General features: G+C 41.6%; 1 protein-coding gene across 1 annotated transcript in view; it reads left to right on the top strand.

Moving 5' to 3' along the window:
* Nucleotides 1-7,132: 7,132 nt before the first annotated feature.
* GABRA4 (gamma-aminobutyric acid type A receptor subunit alpha4) overlaps nucleotides 7,133-21,438 on the top strand; it is a 51,914-nt gene continuing 37,608 nt past the window's right edge. Inside the window, exons 1-5 of the mRNA XM_076336197.1 lie at nucleotides 7,133-7,253; nucleotides 7,362-7,480; nucleotides 16,752-16,819; nucleotides 19,259-19,479; nucleotides 19,583-19,665. Of these exons, the coding sequence (XP_076192312.1) occupies nucleotides 7,171-7,253; nucleotides 7,362-7,480; nucleotides 16,752-16,819; nucleotides 19,259-19,479; nucleotides 19,583-19,665 (574 nt within the window). The 5' untranslated portion in view covers nucleotides 7,133-7,170. The remainder of the gene's footprint in view (nucleotides 7,254-7,361; nucleotides 7,481-16,751; nucleotides 16,820-19,258; nucleotides 19,480-19,582; nucleotides 19,666-21,438) is intronic.

The following is a 21,438-nucleotide window of genomic DNA, read 5'->3' as shown; positions in this document are numbered from 1 at the left end:
GGATTAATAGACGTGTAATGACTGGGAACATGAAGCCTTCAAGGGAAGCAGTTTATTGGTGCTTCTGCTCTCTCATTCCCTCTGGGAGCAGGGGCCAGCAGTGGGATGCAGCTGTCTTAAAACTAGGTGGTATAGTGTGGAGGCTCTGCCTGAAAGCAGGAACCTGAAGGAGACCACAAGCGGGAACGCCCAGCTTTCCTTCCCCCTCCTTCTGAGCCATGGCAGCCCCCATGAGCTGCCCTGCCTCAGACCCCTGCCCCCTGCCCCTCTCTCTGCCTTGCCTGCCACCTCTGAAAGCTGCAGAAGGTTTGCTACTGTTGCTCTGGGCAACCAAAAATTTTGACACATTTTGCATTAAACTTGGAAGCCCTGACAGGGGAAGGCAGGGTACAGGGCAGTGGCTTCTGAGATTCCTCCTCACAACCCTGGCTGCCTTCATCTCAATGAAACAGAGACAGCCTGGTACTGCTTTTAGAAAAATCTCTATTCCCCCTGCATGAAGAGATCTTCTTAGCGTATTTTCTGGGGATGCCCATTTTAGAGACAGAAATCAGGAGGTCTGCTTTATTCCCCCCTCTCCCACTGAGGAGGTGACTGTGACCTGCCCCGATGGCCCCTGCGTCTCTAGGCTCCTGCCGCAGATGTAACATGGGTCAGTGATGTGCCTGATAATACCAGTGTGTGTGCCAGGGAAGCAGTAGGGCTAGATGAGAAATGAGATATGGAGGCATAGGAATTCTCTAATGCTTTCTTGCTGAGAAAACTTTCTGCCCCAGGTTGGCAATTCTTGCAGCGAGTGCTTTCACAAATGTGTTTCTATTGCAGTGTGTAGAGTAGAGGTCCCCTTAAATAAGAAGCTCACAGTTTACCTCCTTAAACATCCATGTGTCAATCACTAGAAGAATCCACATAAATCCTATTGCAATCAGTAATAGCAATATATATATGTGTATGTGTCTGTATATATGTATATATATATTTGGTACTCAAAGGATTTTCTAGCCTTATTCCAAGCAATCAAGGACATGTGTGTTAAAATAACCATGGTACTGTAGAACAGTCTTGTAAATACCATATGTCAGAGGAAAAAATACATGGCTTAAATGCATGTCGGCATCAGTTCCTGCAGTTTTGTAGGAGTTCTGGCCATGGAAGTGAAGCAAAGCTGGGCCAGCTGAAGGTTCAGTTTTACACAGAGCTCGTGCTGTGCTTCGTAAGGACAGCTGAGGTGGTGATTAGAGAACTGACCTGGGACACAGCAGACTGGAATTAAGCTGCTGTTTTGCTGCAGATTTCTTACATGGTATTATGGTGTTGGGTTGCCACTTAAGGCTTTTTGCATCTCAGTTCCCAGGAAAACAGAAATAACAGTACTTTCTTGTGTCCAGCCTTTAGTTAGGCTTATCTTTCTAGTCTGTAAGTTCTTGAGAGAAGGAAGTGCATCTGGTATCATCTTTGCTGCAATGAATGCAATGGGATCCTTTTAAAACTGGAGGTAACAACTTTGTGATCAGATACCGAAATAAGAAGCTGGAAAGAAAACTACCAGAGCTACAGCAGGGAGGGAAAGCTGGACTGGAAGAAGAGCCTGAAAGAGCTTAAGCATCTATCTTACTGCTCCCAGAGCAGAACTTAAATTGCAATCGATAGACCCAAAATCAAGACTCCTTAAACATAAGCACATCGCTAGAGGTGCAATCAAGGCCCACAGTATTCTGGCGTCCCCACTGATGGAAAACTCTTCCCTGAACAAGTAGTTTAGGCTTCTCCTGAGCTCCAGATCAAAGTCTTGATAAAGCCAAGGACAGGTGTATTTTTTGTAGGTTCCCATGATCTCTTTAATGTGTGTGGATGCAGGAGAGGAGGGGAGTGAAATACCCCTTGCACCCCTGAGGAGGTGCAAGGAGGGGAGTGAAAGACCCTCTAGTTAACTTTACAGAAAAAGTATCCATATCTTTTCTTGGTCGTCTACCAAAAATGGGATTGGGGTATACATTTTCCAAAGAATGGACATTCAGCCACTGAGCTTTATGTATGTGAAGACAAGCCGTTTGATCAAGACTGTAAGAAACTCTATTGATACGGGCAGAAACTGTAAAAAGTCCAAGAAGTCAATGACTTAGCTATTCAGATAAAGAAACATTTCGGTGCTTGGCAGTGACCCCAGTTTTATCTCCTCTTTTCTAAGTGTTAGAGGCTTTTAACTATGCAATATATAGTTGGGCATTAAAGATTTTCCCAGTCTTTTCCGTATAAGCTTGGCTGTCTTCATGGATTTGATGCCAGGACTAAATCAGGTCAGAATCAGCTGAATAATGAAATCTGCTGGGGAAAAGGATGTAACCTAAAATTTACCTACCTGTAATGTTGGTGGAATCCATAGTTTACAAAAAAACCTGGAAAGGCTAGATAACGCTTTCCACAAGAAAAGTACCGACTCTTTTTCTTTCCACTTAATCTGATGGCAAAGTAGAAATGGGAAGAGTGATGAAAAACTTTTCTGCTTCTCTGTGTGTTGCGATAAATAAAAAATGACTAAGCTAAACTTGAAGATCCATAGCTTTGGATAAAAGTGCTTTTGAGGGATGGCCAGAATGTCTGCTTCATCAAAAATCATTAGGAGGATACATCAGCATAGGGGCAGTTAAAAAAAAAAAAAAGTCTATTTAAGATATTCAAGTGCTTTTTGAGCATATGGAGCCGAGCAAAAATAGTCCCCTTCTTACAATAGTCCACGATGGGTGAGATTTCTTCGGAGAAATCTTGGAAGAATTGGTGATAAAAACTGGAGAAGCTGAGAAAATGCCAAATTCAGCAAACATTTTTAGGGACCATCAATCCAGCCTGTGACCACTAAATCTTCTTGGAGTCATGAAGTTCTTTTAGAGAGATGATATAACCCAGAAATTCTTTGAAGTGATCGAAGGTCATTTGAAGCAGTATTTTTAAAATCAGCATATATCTGCTGGTGACAAAGAAGCACCCTGGGAATTTCTGTATGTGTCTATGCTACAAATACATCACAAAATAGTCTAGAATATCTCTTAAGATGTAATTCAAAAAATGTTGAAATTAGCCAGGGCAATGCATATATCAAAAAGTATAAGCAAGTGATTTATGTGGCTTACAGGACTGTTTACTGTCTTGCTGAACTGTTTTACATTCCCTTCAAGCAATCTTCAGCAAAGCAGTACAGAACTTGAGTCTGAGATGTTCACACCCATTAAACCACTGTACTACCTAAGCTATCTCCGATCTCCATGTTTCCATGGCAGTATTTATTATGTACTACCACAAGATCACCCAGTTAGTTCTGTATGTATCCTGTTGCCAACATTTCATCATCTGTCCATGTTAATACTTCGGCAGACAACTTTTAAAAAGACTTTGCAGAGAAAGATATAAAAGGCCCAGGAGAAATTTCAAACTGACAGCAGCATTTGTCAGCTGGTATCCTCTGGAATTCAGATGTTTACTGAACATGGAGTCCTTCACATTATCAGGTGTCTATGAAAAAATCGTTCTTTTTAAGACTGACACCTACATACTTTCTCTAAAACAGACAGGTATACTAAGAGTTTTTTGAGTGTATTATGGCCTATTTTTGTTCCTTAATAGGTTAAAACATTTCAAGCATTTTGTAAATTCCATTCAAGTCTTGTAAAAGTTTCAGCAGTATACAAATGATTCAGTTGTTCAGATATCAAGGACAGCAATCTCTGGTCTTGGTATTAATCTTACTTAATTCTTGATAGTCAGTGCTGGTTCGAAGGGAGATATTAACCACTGATAAATCTGAAAAGTGTTTGAACTCATTTTCTGGACTTAGAGAAAGTGATTTCTCATTTAGTTTTAACACTTGTAGGAAGTAAATGCACCCAAATGGCACCTGGATCCTACACCGATATAACCTGTGGCAGGGAGGGTGTGACAGAAGGGCTTCTACCTTTTCTTAGGAAAAACAACATGAGCATCTTCTTAGAAGCCATGACTACTTCTTGCCTGGTGCCCTGGCATGGCATGTCCACAAATCTTTCAACCTGATTGTGCTGGTTTTGGCTGGGATAGAGTTAATTTTCTTCATAGTAGCTAGTATGGGGCTATGTTTTGGACGTGTGCCGGAAACAGTGTTGATCATACAGAGATGTTTTCGTTATTGCTGAGCAGTGCTTAAACAGCGTCAAGGCCTTTTCTGCTTCTCACCCCACCCCACCAGTGAGCAGGCTGGGGGTGCACAAGAAGCTGGGAGGGGACACGGCCAGGACAGCTGACCCCAACTGGCCACAGGGATATTCCATACCATATGACGTCATGCTCAGCATATAAAGCTGGGGGAAGAAGAAGGAAGGGGGGGACATTCGGAGTGATGGCATTTTGTCTTCGCAAGTAACCGTTACGCGTGATGGAGCCCTGCTTTCCTGGCGATGGCTGAACACCTGCCTGCCGATGGGAAGGAGTGAATGAATTCCTTGTTTTGCTTTGCTTGCGTGTGCAGCTTTTGCTTTACCTATTAAATTGTCTTTATCTCAACCCACGAGTTTTCTCACTTTTATACTTCTGATTCTTTTCCCCATCCCACCGGGGGGGAGTGAGTGAGCGGCTGCGTGGTGCTTAGTTGCCGGCTGAGGTTAAACCATGACATTGATGTTACCTTTACTGAAGTACCTGTACTGAAGAGACAAAAGATATCAGTAATACTATATTATGATACAATATTATTCTTTGTTCTAAAGGCCTGGGAATCATGCAAAGACCAGTTCAGTTCCTAGAATTGCTGGAAGGGGATAACTGAGTTTCTTTGATTTCTACCTGTAGCAGAACTACTGGGCCTACAGCAATCATGTTCCCTATGACTCCAGGCATGGACTTGAGAGGGGGTTGCGTGATAACATTTCTCAGGACATTCATGTGGGGAGATCATTACTGGTAAATACCACTCGACTTAGTTCTATTTCAGTTCACGCAGGTGTCTGTACATATGCCGAAGGTAATAAAACAATCTAAACCCAAGGGTGTCCCCCACTCTGCCAGGGTGTTGTTGGCTTTCTTCCACGGCAGCTGCTAGAAGTGGCAGTGCTGTAGAGTCGTGGTTTGCTCTGTCTGTGACTAGCCAGCGGGATTCTTCCCAGTTCTCAATTACCATCTATTGCCCTTGCTTTAGTTTTGTGAATTTCGCTTCTGCCAGCAAAATTTTTCTGAAGTATCCCTAGATTAGATAATCTCACTTAGAAATATCTTCAATGTTCTGCAACCAGGGATTACTTTTTCTTGCAAGGGACAGGAAAACTAGAGATTATCTTTACTGGAGGCCAGTCCTAAGTATCTCCTTGGCACAGTCCATGCTATAGCAGAAGACTGGTCTAGAAAAACAAATTACATCAGTTTACAGAAGATCAAAAGTGGCTGATTAACCCAGGCAAACTTATCTGATGTGGTGAAATTAGACTCCTGAAGAGGTGCTGACCCATCCTTCTGTCGTTCCTGATCAGATTGCTAATGGAGCCAGGGCAGTGGACTCTTGCTGGCGTGCTGGTTTTCACCTGTGTGTGGCGTTAAACAGGCTGCTCTCAGAGCCTCATCACGGGACCTGAAGTGACCTTGGCGTGACATCCTACCGTCTGCATTGTCCAGGCTTGCAAATACTGCATGGAGCGCGCGTGCGGTCCGTAGGCAGGCTGCCCACTCTGTGAGGTTTCAGCAGAGCATTTGTTGTTCCAGTAAGGAACAACAGATTCCTTAGGCAGTCAGATCAGGATCCTGTAAGGCAGTCAGGAGATGAGAATCCTATCAAAATCTCAGGAAGCAGACTAGTAATCTGCAGAGGCCTAAATAGGGCTTTTAAATTTGGAAGCAGAACTGACTGCCTAGACGGAGTTTTTTGAAAGATAAACAGCATCAGCAAAGGATTTTAAGCACAGCTTTAATTGTTTTTCAAAGGAATCAGCAAAGGGCATCTTAGCTGGAACAAGCTCTGAAGTACAATGAGGAAGATTTCAAGTGTACAGTAGTTTTGAAGATAATCAGGCATTTCAGTGCTGGGAGATACTTTAGCACGTAATGAATAAAGCCTTTTTATGTCAGCATCGACGGTACTGTAGTCTTGGAGTCAATTACAATACCTGCTCTATGTGGTCCTGCACGATGAACTTCACCATCCTCATTAAAATTAACATGCACACTGATTTCCAAGCCCAAACAATTGTCCCTGCAGCACACTTGATCAGAAGAACAAGTTGTTTATTGCCAATACCTGTTGTGTGGGGGACAACCCCCCCTTTCTCTTCCTTTCCCCCTCTCTTCTCCTCTCCACCCAACCATCCCAACAGCCTGTGACAGACTAGCAACACTTCTGAGTGGATTTTGCTGTAATTGCTGCAGAATCCCTTGGACTTTGTATAACGGAAATTATTTGGGTCACTAAATCTTGTTTCCTAATTATAGGAACGAAAAGAAAAAAAAAGATACGATGCAAAACCTTTCTTTTATTCTGTCATTTTTGCTTTTAGAAACCCCTGATAACCCACTCGCTCCCATCCGTTTTGGGAGCGCTCTGTTTTAACCTTGAAGTCAGAGCCCTCTTTCCTCTGCTCTCCCCCCGGCTCCTCTTACACCGGAGCGGAGGGACCCTCCTGCTCCCAAGCCCTCGTCGCTGGCGAATTAATCGCTTCCCTCCCCCCGCCCCCGCTCTTGGTTTCGTTCCCCCCCTCGGGGAGCAGAGATGGTTGGGACGAACGAAGACTTCGCCGCCGCGGTCACCGCCGCGACGCCCCCAGCCACCCCTCACGCACAGGCACCCCACCTCGCCGCAGCCCCACCGAGAAGCATTGTTTCCCGCCCCGGCGGCCGCCCGGAGGGGGCTGCGGCGGCCGCCCTCTGCCACGGGGCGGCCGGGAGGGGAGAGCGGGGCGGAGCGCGGGGCCGCGGGCGGGGCGGAGGTGGGAGCGGGGGGGAGCGGCGGGGACCGGCGCCTGTTGCCCCGAGAGAGTTAACGGTGCGGGGAAACTCGCCTCTCCTCCGCCCGTGCCGGGCGCCTGGCAACCGGGGCGCCGCGCATGTAGGGCCGCCGGGGGCTGCCGCCGCCGCCGCCGCCCCCGCGCCGGGCCCCGCGTCCCCCTCCCCGCCCCGGACAAGGCGTTTAACGTGCCCAGGCCTGAAGTATGGCATGCAAAGATGGTTTCTGCCAAGGAGCCAGCCATCGCCATGTCCTCGGGTCTCTCCATCGCCCTCCTGCACTGCCTGTGCCTGGCGACGTGGTGAGTACCCCCGGCGGCGGCGGGGGGCCCCGTGCCGCCGGTTCCCGGTGCCGCTGCCCCCGCGGGCTCCCGGCGGCTCCGCTCACCCCTTCCCTCTTTGCCTCGTAGTCTCACCGGGCCGCCAGGGCAGAGCAAAAAAGAGGAGAAATTGTGGCCGGAGAATTTCACCAGCATCCTGAACAGCCTCCTGGATGGCTATGACAACCGGCTGCGACCGGGATTCGGGGGTACGGTGGCGGCGCGGTGCCGGCGGGGGCGGGGGGGGGGCGCCGGGCAGGGGCGGGGGGCGCAGCGCTCGCCGCTCGTACCGACCCGTTACCGACCGAAAACGTGTGTGTCCCTCCCGCCCCGGCGTCCGAGCCCTCCGCGGAGGGAAGGGCCGGCAGCGAGGCAGCGCCGGGCCCGGAAAGCTCCGAGGGGGCTGAGCGACCCCCGCCGTGGGGACCCCGCTGGGGTGGTCCCGGGCTCAGCCCCCGCTTCGCCGCTCTGCCCACGCCCTGGGCTCGGGCTGCTGCTGTTGCGCTGGGGGGGGGGAAAAAAAAAGCCCCGGAGCCGCTGTGCGTTGGCTTGGCGGGGATGGAGGGACCTGTCTGACGTGCAGATTCTTCTGGTTCTTGGCAGTTTTTGCCCCTTAAGTGCCACGGATCAGGTCCTAATAGAAACAAGTGTACTTCTACCAGCCTAAGAGGTCAGGTCTTTGATGGGTTCTGTTCCACTAGTTAGGGGAAACCAGAGCTCAGGTGCCCGAGTTCTTTACCAGTTGCTTGAATTCCAGCTTTGATTTAGAAGTAGTAGACTTAATTGCTGTGTAGGAATTAGAAGTGGAGGAGTCTCGAATTTGCTTTCACCTGTGCTCTGCATGTGGGGGCTTTGTGCCCCTTCCGTGCCCCAGGCTGTTAAGATGCAGTTTTGTGCTGCTGAACAAGCAGCCAGACTTGCTGTTCTTTATTGGTTTTGATGTTACTGTGTAGGAACCAAAAATCATTCGGATCCAGACGAAATAAAAGTTTATTTTGTAATCTGGAATGAAGATATTAAAAATACGGATTTGAAAGTAAAAAAAAAAGGATTTAAAAAGAAATGCTACGGTCCTTCTCATGATGCACAAAGCTATAAGGAGCGTTTTATAGGCTGCTTCCTATACAGGATTGAATGAGATCCTTGCGTAGGTTTATGTTGCGAAATACTTTCTTCCTCCTCTGAAAGTACCTTCTTCATACACGTGATCCATCTACGCTGACATGTATGCCAACACGTTCCCCACATGCCATACACGGTGCTTACATGCATGATCGTGATTGTTAAAGGACAGCACCTGGCATCGTTGATCACTCCTTTATTATTTTGAGTGTATGGAATAAATGAGGCCTTCTGTAAGTTAGCTTACACATTAAGTGAGAAGGAAGCTAAATTTATTAGCACCCAGAGGAATTATTGGGAACCGGTAGCCTTTTGCAATTTCGTCTCTGCGGAGAGGTTACAGACACTTCTGCACGCATACAAGAGATGTGCTATGTTTGGCATCATTTTAGGTTGAATGCCAACTAATTAGTCATCTAGCAAAGATGCTTTATGAGCATTATCAGATTTCCAAAATTAAACAACTACTAAATATGTAATATGACATACAGTTTATGTTGATCTTATTTTAATACAGTTGTCCTTTGCAGGATATTTTGCAAGAGTAGGTCTTTTTCCCAATAAGTGTTGCAGACTTTCCGCAAAATGCTATCAAGGAGAAAAAGTTTGTTGTATCTCCTTGAACTTTCATAACGGCAATACTGAAGTAAACGATGGAGAGAGGAAAAACCACTCAGATTTCAGCCTGGGGAAAACACTTCTGGGTGAATATTTCACAAAATGGATATTACATTGCTTCTTGCTTCTTCTTCCTTAAAACATCTAAACCACTCATCTTTGAGTTTTGAACTTCTAAGTAACCCGTGGGGAAAAAAAATGCTTTATCTTTCAAAATGATGCCTGTCTCCCTAGCTCCTTACAGCAAAAGTTATCTTCTCCTGATTTGACAAGAACAGCTTTAAAAAAAAACCCAAACCAATCCAAAACCAACCAAAGAAAGAAATTTCTGCAGTTGGTCAGATTTGACTTTTTGACATAACTCAGAGTAATAACCATGGATTAGTTATTAAAATATACACTATCCAAATCAGGTTTTCCCTATATTTTTTTTTTCCTAATAAATCTTTATGACAAATGGAAGTTGCATCTTAAAAGTGGGTCACTCACTAGTTTATAGCATAGCAAACAAAATGTCAGAGGGGATGGGAATATTTAGACTTGGAAAGTATACTGTGTTTTGGTAATGTTAAAGCTACGTCACTTTCTGATGAACAGTAGAATATTTATTTTTGTTTTATTCTTGAAGCTGATTCACCATCTAGTTTTCACGTGGCTCGAACAAAAACGAAGGTTTTATTTTAAGAACAAAAAGCTGCACAGAGGTCTGACTGATGCTGATTTTAAACTTCAAATCAATGAAAACATTTCTAATTCTGGCGCAAATAATGTTTAAAATCAGACTTGGGGAGGTAGCCAAATTCTGAATTTTGCTGGCATCTTCCAGAGTTGCCACAAATAACAATTCATGAAGACTTTTTGCATGCAGAGCGAAGTAGGAAATGTTAGATTTTGGAGATTTCCTAAAACTGGATCTAAATTCTCCACGCTATCATTAATTAGCACAATTTTCAGTAGTTACAGAGGAGGAGTTGAATTGCCTGAGCATGCTTACAAATGTGGAAATGGTCTCTCAGGAGAGTTTTGAACCTCAGTGGAATATAGGGAAGCTTGTCTTCGTACTTCTTATGCAGGAACATGGTATATGTTGCAGGTTAACAGAAGAATGAAGTTCCCCATGTCATTTGATTGACACCTTGCATTACAAACTCACTTTATTAAATGGATTTAGAAAACCTAAAAAGTTGCTGTCACTTACTAAGCACTGTGAGGTTTGGTAGTGTAATAAACAAAACCAGAAGGGTTTATGAAAAAGGTTATTAAAGACCATTTAAGTGAAAGTTCCCATTAAGTTTGGGGGATGGAGGGGAGGGAAACTAAAGAAGCAAGAAAGAGATTTCACCTAGAAATTTAATGAAACAAAGCAGAATGGGCAGTTTTGTGTAGGAAAGAAAAAAAAAAAAAACAAGTGCTGTCAGGAAGACTAAATGCATAAGAGTTTCGAATTTCAGTAGAAGGAAGGTATTTAGGGACTAATGAATAAAGTAATGCTGTATGATGTTTGAAAATAGTGTGGCAGAAATGAAGTAAATTCCGTTCCCTGCACTGTATGCTCCATTTTATCATTATCCTGAATTTCAGAATGCAATTTGTAATGCATGGGGATTTCCTGGTCAAAACCACTCTATAGTCTTAACAGATCATAAGAACAGGATGTTTACAGATGCCACTTGTAGTGTGATTAATTAAAAGTATTATCTGCTGGAAGACTTCAAGACTACTACCACAGTGCTATTTTGATTCAGCTGGAAAACTTCGAAGCAAAAGCATTTCTAGTTAGACCCTGACTCCAGTTTTCATCTGCTTTTAAAAATTTTGTGTATGACACAAAGGGAAACTATGGAAAGTTGGAAAACCCAGATTTTCTCTGAAAATCCCTGTGTTACATTTCTACTGGTGGTTAGTTTCAAAGTGATGGTAGAAGTCCAGATGACTTTTTGAGAGGATCATTATTCGCTTGAACTAAAAGGCCTGAGTCTGACTTGCCATTTTAAACACTTGCGTGGTTTCAGACTTTACCGGAGCAACTTGTTGACCTAAGTAAGGGCCTGTGAGATCCCATTCAAACCTGTATTGAATTGTAACTTTAAAAAATGTAACGGTGCCATTGAAACTTTCATCATACAGTAACTCATCACACTTAAGACTGCACTTAGGGAAGTAAGAAGGAATGGAGGGACTGAAGCTAGTGAGGGCAGCATCACAGTGTGCTGCCATGTATCTGCTAATTTTAATGGCTTGTGCCTTTTAGAGAACATCTCATCTCTGGTGTCTTGCTTTTAATGGCCAACTGTATGGCCAGACCAAAGAAAGAAGGTGGTGCGTGACTTGCCTCCTGCCCACGACTCTTAGGTTGACTGCGAAGCCTGCTGATGTTAGCTCTAAACAGGCTGACAGTATTGCCCACAGTGTGTTACTGGCCCGTTGTGGTGTGGTTGCCCATCAGTCGGTGAAAGCTGGAGCTCTCTCTCCTCTTGGGTTCCATTATTTGTGTGAGGTAGGGTCTGGCATGAGCTGCAAGTCTCTCTATCAGCTAGCAAAACAGCGATAGCTCTGTGGCTTTCTGTTTAGAAGTTGCCACGTGCACTGGCTCATGAGTAGAAGGAACAGGACTGTGTTCATTCATTTTCCTTTTTCTTTCCTTCCTTCCTCTTTTCATATTCTTTCTCATGATCTCGTGCCCGTGAAAGTGCAGCTGAGTACTTGGTGGAATTAAATGTGTTGGCCATCATCTCCCCTAAGAAGGGTAGGAGAGGGCTTCTCTGCCCCTTTTGGCTGTGTGATGTTCAGCTGATGAACAGCATTTCTGAAGAGTTTCATTTCCTGTCAATGCAGGAGGAATGACTTTAGTCAGAAAATAAACACAGAATACATTTGAAGAGCAAAGACAATTTTCTGTTTTTAGAGAACAGGAAAATACCTACGTGATTATCTGCTCTTATTAGGAACTCACACATACCTTCAAGGTTCCATTGCTCAGCATAATAGATGTAGTAATTTATTTATTTTTTTAGATTGCAAATGGACTTAAGTGAGCACTGTAAAGTGAAGCTGATCCTTTTTTTTCAGGCAGTTGTCCAGTCTTCCTCAGCTGGTGAGAGTAGATGACTCAAAGGCTTAACAGGATATGGTGTTAGATACCTGTAGTTGACTGATTTGAATTTGGCCCAGGTTAGTAATGCTTGAAGTCATTACCATCTGTCTGTTGTTCAGTGACCTGTATAAAATTAGCTGATATTCTTAGTCCAGTTCTTAGTAGACAGGTGTCCACATCATGAAAACTGGCACCAGTATCAAGCTTGTTGGCCGTCTCAGCAAAGATTATCTGCTGATGAACAGGCAAAGAAACAGAGTAGTGTCCTCATTTCTGGAGGTATGTTTTTCCCTTTTCAGGGTTCAGACATGCTGATGGATGAACATATGTAGAGACAAAGGTTATTGTGTGCTGCTGCATTTTTTGTATTTGTCTTTTGGTAGAGAATGCAGCCCACGTGTTTGAATTCCACATTCATTTTTTAAAAAATGCCCTACCTAGTTATTCTGGCTTTCTAACAGAAATCTTACATATAGCAGGTGTCCTCGGCTGTTCTTTCTGATAGAATGAAACAAGAGAACATGCTTCATATGATGGCTTTTTTTCCTTCACTTAAAAGATATCACCCTATTCAGGCAGCAAGAACTTGGAAAGAGAAAGCACCAAATCTTTCACATGTAGCTATATTTAAAAAAAAAACCTGTAGCAACTACTTTTTTTTTTTTTTTTAAGATGTAGCTGTAGGAACTGATGTAATACAATTTCATGTAGTTTATGTATCCTGGGACTGATCTCATAATAGCAGCAATAACTGCACTTAGCATTTAATTGTACTTTGTATGTTGAAACCTTTGTACAGACTTGTTTGCTAATCTTCCCAATTGGTTGCATGACTCTTGATGGCAAAATTTGCAATATACAGAAAGCCTGTACAGGATTTGACTGTTTACATACGGTGGAGATCTCTGCAGTGACAGTTGCCTATGGAGACGCGGGGATAATGGAGCCCAAAGTCTTTCGCTGGGAGCTGTGCTGCAGTTCAACCCATATGTTGGCATAAAATGCATGGGAGAGCTGTCTTATGTTCCTCTTCACAAGGTTAGGACCTGGCATTGCTTCTTCAGCCCATATGTAACATTTCTATCTAACACTGAACTATTCTGGCTTTTTGCAGGGGTTGCTTTAATCCTGCCTGAGCTTCTTTGAAGTATATTATCTTGCAAGCAGTGATTCAGACTTAACTGTTCCCACTGCAGTGTGTAGGACTCTCCTCCTATTTCATTGACATAAAGATACACACCAGTATGTTATAAATAGTTCTTCAGCGTTCCAGAAGATTTATGGTGGATAGATGCTTTCTGAACATCCATTGAGGGATAAGCCCAAATGGTCGTATTTAAAGTTAATTGGCCTTCTTACAACTCGCTGCATTTTATTGCCAGTAATAGAATGTTAAGGATTCTAATAGGATCTTCTGCTTGCAGAGCCTGAGTTGATTAAGTGGTGCAACATGTTCATTTCGGATGCTGCTTAAATCACCAGTAAAAGTAGGTTAGGTGACTACAGATCACCTCCTCGTTGACAGGAATTCCCACGATTAATAATAGTTTAAAAAAAAAAAAGAAGCATGACTCACTATTTGTACCCCCACTATTGTTACCAGCTGGAGTTATGTTTTCTTCTAGAACGAGAGGAAGGGATAGGTTTTGGTGTCGCCATAGATACTCCTGGGTTGGCATTAAGTACTAGATGTGCTAGAAAATCCAAGATTTGGCCTTAACAGTTGTGAACTGACAATGTAGGTGGAAGACATGGAGCATAACAGGAAAAGCTTTAGGGAGATAATCAGCTTCACTGTTCCTTCCTGCTGTCTTCACTCCTACCAAACATTTTACTGTTCGACCAAGGTTTTGGATACAAAGCAAGGATTTGCACGTCAGTACGAGCTGGATAACTGTTATGATGCCTAAAATATTTCTAGATCTTCATTCATCTGCCATTTTCTAGTGGCCTAAAATGTGATTTTTGACATTCGTTTTGTCACTGTACTGCCATCATGTCAGGCAAGCAACCAAAAGTAAACTTTAACTTCAGTCTTATTTTGTGGCTTCCTTATTGTCTGAGAGTTCTTGCTTTCTTCTTTCTCATGGGTCCTACTAATAAATAAAGGTTTGAGAGCAGAATAGCAGTTACTGAAGAGTGAACTCAAGCATAGTTTTAGTCCTGTGCTGCTGCTATAGGATTTCTAATAGCATTAAATCATAGGCTTGCTGATTTGGAAATTAGCTTCTTGGTCTTAGCTCTCCCCTTCTTTCTGAGAAACTCCAGAAGATAAACTTGCAAAAAATCTCTGAACACTTATTGCCCATGAAGCTGTAATCATTTAATAAAACAAAATAAATCAATGCCTGAGGAGAAGCAGCTCATGCCTGTGGGAAAAATCTGTCCCTTTGCTCAATAGGTTATGATTATAAAATTACAGTGTTCTGAGAGCTAAAGAAAAGAAGATATCGCCAGAGGAAAGCAGTTAAAGGTTTGGCGTTTTTTTGAGGAATATTCCTATTTAGTTTCTTAGAACTAACAAATAAAGCAGTTCCTGAAAGGGACTTAGGAACTGAGTGCAATATTCAGTATTTTCTTATTATTGAGTAATAGAGACTAATTCCTACATTTTCTTATTAGAGCTATGTGGGGAAAATTACTTTTTCATTTCTATAGAACTTTGATTTCAGAAACACTTCAAATTTAGGTGAAATAAATATTTCTATATTTAAACCAACCCTAGATAAATTAGTCTTGTGATTATGGGAGGTCAGTTATGATTGGATCTCTTCTATTTCTATGTACAAGTATGATTGGGCTTTTCTCCCCTATTTTCTAATGCTGCAGATGAATGTCTTCACTTCCAGTATCTTGACAGCTCTAGTATGAGTTTTTCCAAGCTCTTGGAGCTCTTCTGCTCTCCAGAAATAATTATATTCAGGAAATGTCATTGGACTACGATGTCAGTAAAATGAGTGGTCTAACCACTCATGGATTTCCCTGACCTAATGAACACTTCATTATTTGTAGAAAGGGGAGCAGCTTCCATCTGATGTGTTTAGAGAGCAACCCATTGCAAAACAGTGTGGTGTGAAAGTGTGTTATCTGGAACTTGGGAGTTTCTTCTTAAAACCTCTTCAAGACAGACATGCCAAACTATCCAACTTTCCAGGGACCGCTGAGCTACCAGCTGTTGTAAGGTGAATTTTCTTTAGATTTTATCACGGAAAAATGTCCTTCTGTGAAACTGTTAACTTCCAGCAAAGCCATTTTTTTGACATTTAGCTGAAAAATTCTTAGCTGTTCTTCTCTACATAACTTGTGAACTGTTTAGTGAAATAATTTCACGTGGTTTTATTTTACTTTTTATTCACAGTTTGGCACTTGTTCTGGGTGCAAGAAGTATAGGTTCCCTGTTTTCCAGTTGCTTATTTCTTTTTCTCCTTTTAACATTTGATTCAAAGTGAAATCTGTGAACAGTGATTTTTTTTTTTAATTGTTTTTTTTCTTTCCAAGAGGGACATATTCTTCTGCTCCTAACAGTCTTAAGTCTTTCCTCCTTTCATTTTTAGATTGCAAATACTATGATAAAGCCTGAATTAACAGACTTGAGCCACTTACCCTCTTTAGAAATTCGAGTTGTAGGTGTTTAGAAACTGTGGTTGTGAATTTGTAGATCATACTCCTCCCCCCCCAACAGATACTGTTCGGTAAGACCATCAGTAGATTTTTTTTTTTTTTTAATTTACGATGTGAGTTAATTACCTGAATTAAACCGTTAGCTAATGCTTTGATCACAGAATCATCATAACAACTGGTAATGATTAGCAGCTTTCTAGCCTTTTACGTTGGGAACAGACCTAAATCCCAGTGAAATTAGTTAGTACATGAGTTCTTTGGTTTAAGGGGAACTGTAGAGTGTACTGTAGAGTGAATGCCCATCTGAAATGTCAAGGTGTTTTGTTCTGTAGTAAAGGAAGTGATATGTTAAAACAAAACTGCTTTCTCTGATGGTTGCTATGTGGTACCCAGCTGTGAGAGCGCAAGACCTCTGCTTGGCGCACTGTTTTGAACAGTGTCCTAAGTATCACTAGTTCTTTCAAGACAGGCTTTGTAGTAGCATCTGAACCTAGGTTCAGACCCTCAAAAATACTTAGATATCCAACTTTTATTTTGATTGTTAGTATTAAAGCACGTAAGTGTATCTCCGGATATGGATGCAGTTCTTGATACTGCAGTACTAAATTGCCCAGTGCATGGCATGCTAATATCTGTAGTCCAGTTACTAACATTTGGTCCTACTGGTAATAATAAATGCCTTGGGGAATGTGGATTTCCTGAATTCGGTGCTTGTTGTTAATTAGCATGGTGTTTTCAGTGAGCCTTTTAATTTTTTGGCATCTGTTTTCTTATCCGTTGAGTCAACGTTGGTTTTCTGAATGGAGATTTGCATGGAAATGCTGCTTTTGATTTACTTATGTAGTAAAGGTAATTGAGCAGTGCTTGTTATTAGAGACTTATCTGAAATGACCTATATTTGCATTTTGCTCTTGCTCGTCCACAGAACCCTCAAAGCAATAATTGTTTGCATGCCAGGATCATTTATGGGAATTGTTGACCTGCAAAATTCAAATTTTCTTGCTCACTTCCTTTTCATACATTAGGTCCTGTTACTGAAGTCAAAACAGATATATATGTCACCAGTTTTGGACCTGTTTCTGATGTAGAAATGGTATGTATTTCTGGGATTAAAATGCCATTTCCTGGTTCTGAGAAACCATTAACTGCAGTAAGGAGTGGATGCTTCATCTGTACTGTTCTGTCAATCATGCAAAGTAGGCAAGATTAGTAACAGCTTAATTTACAGGTTATAATTAGATACATCAGGCCTGATTCTGGTCACGCTTTCACTGGTTTTTGGCTGGCTTAAGGAATTCACTTCATCGGATTTAAAACAGACTTTCATGGTGTAGAGGCAGAATCAGGCCTTGCAGGGAGCGTCTAAGTCATGTGGGGAAAGTGTGTAATATCTTTGAAATTGCTTTTCCTTTCTGAAACTGGTGTTATTCTCAGGTGAATAATAACGACATCATTTCACAAATACTTGTTGACGTTTTCATTTCAGATGAATGCCCTTTGCTGATCTTTATGCCCCTTTTAGCATCACTTTCAATAAATGTTTGACTGATAAGAGTTTTCATAAGTGTCTGCAGAAATTGAACGTCAAAGTGACATGCACGAAATAGTCACAGAAGAGAAATGTTACATTTGCACGTACTGTTATTTGTGCCTGAATGGCATCTGCATTCATTTGAGGTCAAATTCAGCATAACTCTCATCAGCTTCTATAATCTAGTGGTATACCCTTAAATCACACAATAGCTTCTCTTTTCATAAAATATCCAAGAAATCCCATGGAAGTAACAGCCATATGTGCATTATATGTTTGTACTGAACTTCTTTAAGGGAAAGTCTGTTTCAGGGCACTAACTTTCTTCCCATACAGTGCTGTATGATTTGGTTCTATCATGTGGAAAGGTATGTGATAGCAAGATATTTTTTTCAAGGGCTAGATTTGTGACAGCAGTCTCATGTTGAAATGCATCTTACCCCTTCAATGGCTGTCACGTACAGTATGATGCTGTTCAGTGTGATGAGGGGTACAAGAATCTGGTCCCAAGGAAATCTGGTAATGTGTTCCTCAAATCTAAAATGAGGGCTGCATGGCATCTCTCAGGTTTCAGTGAAGCATTTGACATAGCGCCACATGGGAAATTATTAGTTATATGGGAGAAGGCAGGAGCGAGAACATGGACTGAAGGAACTGACAAAAGGAGAGTTTACAGGAGGTGTTTCCCCTTTCATCATTAGAGATTAGTTAGGAGGCTATTCAGGGATCCAGGAATTGGTTTTGGAGTGATTTTTAGTTAATGTATCCGCTAGTGACCCAATATAATCTGAATGTGGCTGCGCTCCTAAAGCTCACTGAAACAGCAAAGTGTGATATAGTCTCAGTACAGGGGATGATCAGAATGTCTTTTTAGAGCTGGGTTACTTTGGTACCCAGTGTAATGGAAAGGGTTGAAATCTCATATTACAAAATCTGTCATGTAGAAGCTAATAACAGAAACTGCTAGTTATGAGCTATGAAGTCACCAGCAAGAAATGACGCTAGAAAAGAGACTTTTCATAGATTAACTATAAACCACAGTGGAGGATGCAGCCATGGGAAAGAAGACAGATATAATTCTAAGATGCATTGCGCTAGCAGACATGCCTCCTTGCCCGTGCAAATACATATGGCCATACAAGTAGTTTCAATGGTAACATTATGCAGAAGAGTTTGAAATAAAGTCAGAAAACATTGTTTGGCTTGTTAACAACAACATTGTTGCTGTTAACAAAATCACAACTCTAAGTTAGAAAGGACTTAAAGCTTTCTGTGTTACCTTTTTCAATGCCACATGATTCTTTTTTTGTGAAATGCTTTAGCTTCCAGAGATGAGAAATGCATTCCTTCGTCCATTCATTCACATATGATTTCTCATGATGTGCCTGTGTCTGCAGTTCTGCAGTTGTTGTTTGCATGTTTTCTTTGGAGCATCTGAATGGCTTTCCTGAGGAAGTTAATGGGGTAGTTACGTAGTTAAACACAAATGTGTATATATGCACATTTATCCATGTTTTGTGGGCGTGGCAAAGGAAATATTTAGCTTTCCTCATTTAAAAGCTTACTCTGCATCAGTTGAAATTAAATTTTCTTTCCTGAATTTAAAGTGGAAGTAATCGTTTGTCCTGGTATTTTAATTTAGTCAGCAGCAGAAAATCCATGGATATCTTTTCTTTAAAAAATCTGTTGACACTTATTGTCAGAGATCATTTTGTTTCCAGTTATATGCTTGACTACAAATTCAATTGCCTGCTTCCCGCAACTAATTAGATTAATTATTCCTTAATGATTAAATATGTGTAGCAATTTATTGATATGACTAATGTGAGAAATTAAGCTATTAAGAAGTGCACAACACACTTTAATTGGTGGAAATATGTTTGTGTAGTGGACTTAGCATTTTCTTTATTACTGATTTCTTTGCTTCTGAGGGATTTCTATTTTTACAGGAAGCACTTATACATGCAAATATGATCTTTGTTTTTCTGCAATTTAATACAGGAGTATACAATGGATGTCTTCTTCCGACAGACATGGGTAGACAAAAGATTAAAATATGATGGCCCTATTGAAATTTTAAGACTTAATAACTTGATGGTTTCGAAGGTGTGGACTCCTGACACTTTCTTCAGGAATGGGAAAAAGTCTGTTGCACATAATATGACAGCCCCAAATAAACTCTTCAGAATAATGAGAAATGGCACCATCCTGTACACAATGAGGTATCTGACTTGTTTGTTCAGCTTCTTACAATTACTGTATGCAAAAAGTTATACTGCCTAGACAAAATGGCAACCAGAGACTATTTAATTTGTTCCATTATAGGCTTACAATAAGTGCAGAGTGTCCCATGAGATTAGTGGATTTTCCCATGGATGGTCATGCTTGTCCTCTCAAATTTGGGAGTTGTAAGTTGCAATTATGAAATTTCTTGTAACTACAGAATTTAAATAGTAGAAGTAGATTTTGAACAATTACTAAACTTTCTGAATATTAGTCTTGATATACAATCCTTATGCAGACAAAACTCCTGTTAAGTTCCTTGGGAATTTTATTTAGGGCCTGAAAAATTAAACCCAGGCAGAGAATTGAAAAGCAGGCAGTGATTCTGCTGTTATGTTGAACCCCACTATTCTGGCTACACGGTTGCTTGAAATACATAGTTTTTCTTGGTTCTTAGGGAGGAATAGGATACTCAGTAAAGTGAGAGATTCTCTGGAGAAGATGAAGAGGGTGGGATCCATCTCACCTTCCAACAGCCAGGTAAAAGGCATCTAAGGAAGCAGGTTATTTGACTTTCTCTACAGTTAGTGGAGGCACATTGATATCCTAAGTTAGATGTGTAGGTTACGAGTAAAGATTTGATCTTTAGTTGTATTTGTCTATCTCCTGGCCTATAACGGGAGTCGGCATGGCAAGTATAGTCTAGAGAAGTAATTTTTAGACTGGTGAGAGGAATCTTAGTGCAGGTGACTTTCCTTTCTTGCTTTGAAATCAGATGTAGATTTTTGGATAATCTCCAAACTTTGGCTAGAAGTAACATTTTGGGACATACTGCTTAATAACCAAGGGAGGTAGTTATGATTCCCTGATTCGAATCCACAGCAGAGACCTCTGAGACCACCTGGGGATGGTTCGTGCACTCCATTAACTGTCTTGTCACTTTTCTAAGCCTCCTCGGTCGCTGACTTCTCTGCTTTATACTCCAATGTAGTCAGTGGCTGGACGTCAAGGAAAACAGATTAATGTCCAGAGCTCTGAAGTTAGAAATGGCTGGAAGCTACTCGCAGTCTTTCCTTAGCATACATTTAGCTTATATAGCTGGGTAGTCAACCAAAAGGGGGATATTAAAGACACTGCTCTGATAAGGTTTTTCATCCCTGTTCTGAAAAAGGTTTCTGAAAAAACCTGAAAAGGTTTTTCATCTCCAGTGAGACTGGAGACCAGGTGCTGCCAGAATTGGCTTTGGTATAAGCTGTACGATAGGGGAGCTTCAATAGTGGGGGCTTCTCCACAGGCGTATTTCTTCAGGCAGAATCGCCAACCAGCAGAAATTGCACTTGACACTAATCTGATATCTTCCTCAGTGAAACTTGAAATAAGATGTAGCCATTTCAAATGCAAGACTGTTTTAATTTAATTTTAACAGGAGTTTGGGCTGTGTAAGGATTGAATGGTAGCCCTAAGTTACGTCTTTTGTATTAAATGTAAAATGTTTCTTTGGGTGTGCTTATTTTTGGGGTATTGTGAATTTTCTACTGACCTCTGGTTTCTGGCAAATCTTTTAAACACAAGTTTAAAATATTATCATTTTTAGTATAATATAGTTTTTAGTATAATCACTTTTCTATAAAGAAATGTGCACCCTGTCTCCAAAATGTATCTTCCTTACACATGCTCTTTTTTTATATATTAGTATATTTTAATGACAAAATTTTAGATAGGAATTTCTAAACTAATTTAAAGATAAACTTTACATGCCCAATAAGGGCTGATCCAGCAAGAACTTGTGTTTAGACTTCACATTCAAATGTTAAGTGAATTTGTGTATGACACTTGACATATGACCTTAGCTCCTATTTATTCTCCTCCGAGGGTGACTTTTGGGGGTAACTTATCATGAAGGGTATCATCTGCTAAAGTTGTTAGTGTAACTCTTGCAGTTCAATTTCAGTAGGTTT

Source organism: Aptenodytes patagonicus, chromosome 4 (assembly GCF_965638725.1).
Source record: "Aptenodytes patagonicus chromosome 4, bAptPat1.pri.cur, whole genome shotgun sequence".
Taxonomy (NCBI): Eukaryota; Metazoa; Chordata; class Aves; order Sphenisciformes; family Spheniscidae; genus Aptenodytes; species Aptenodytes patagonicus.
This window is presented reverse-complemented; position numbering and strand designations above follow the sequence as displayed.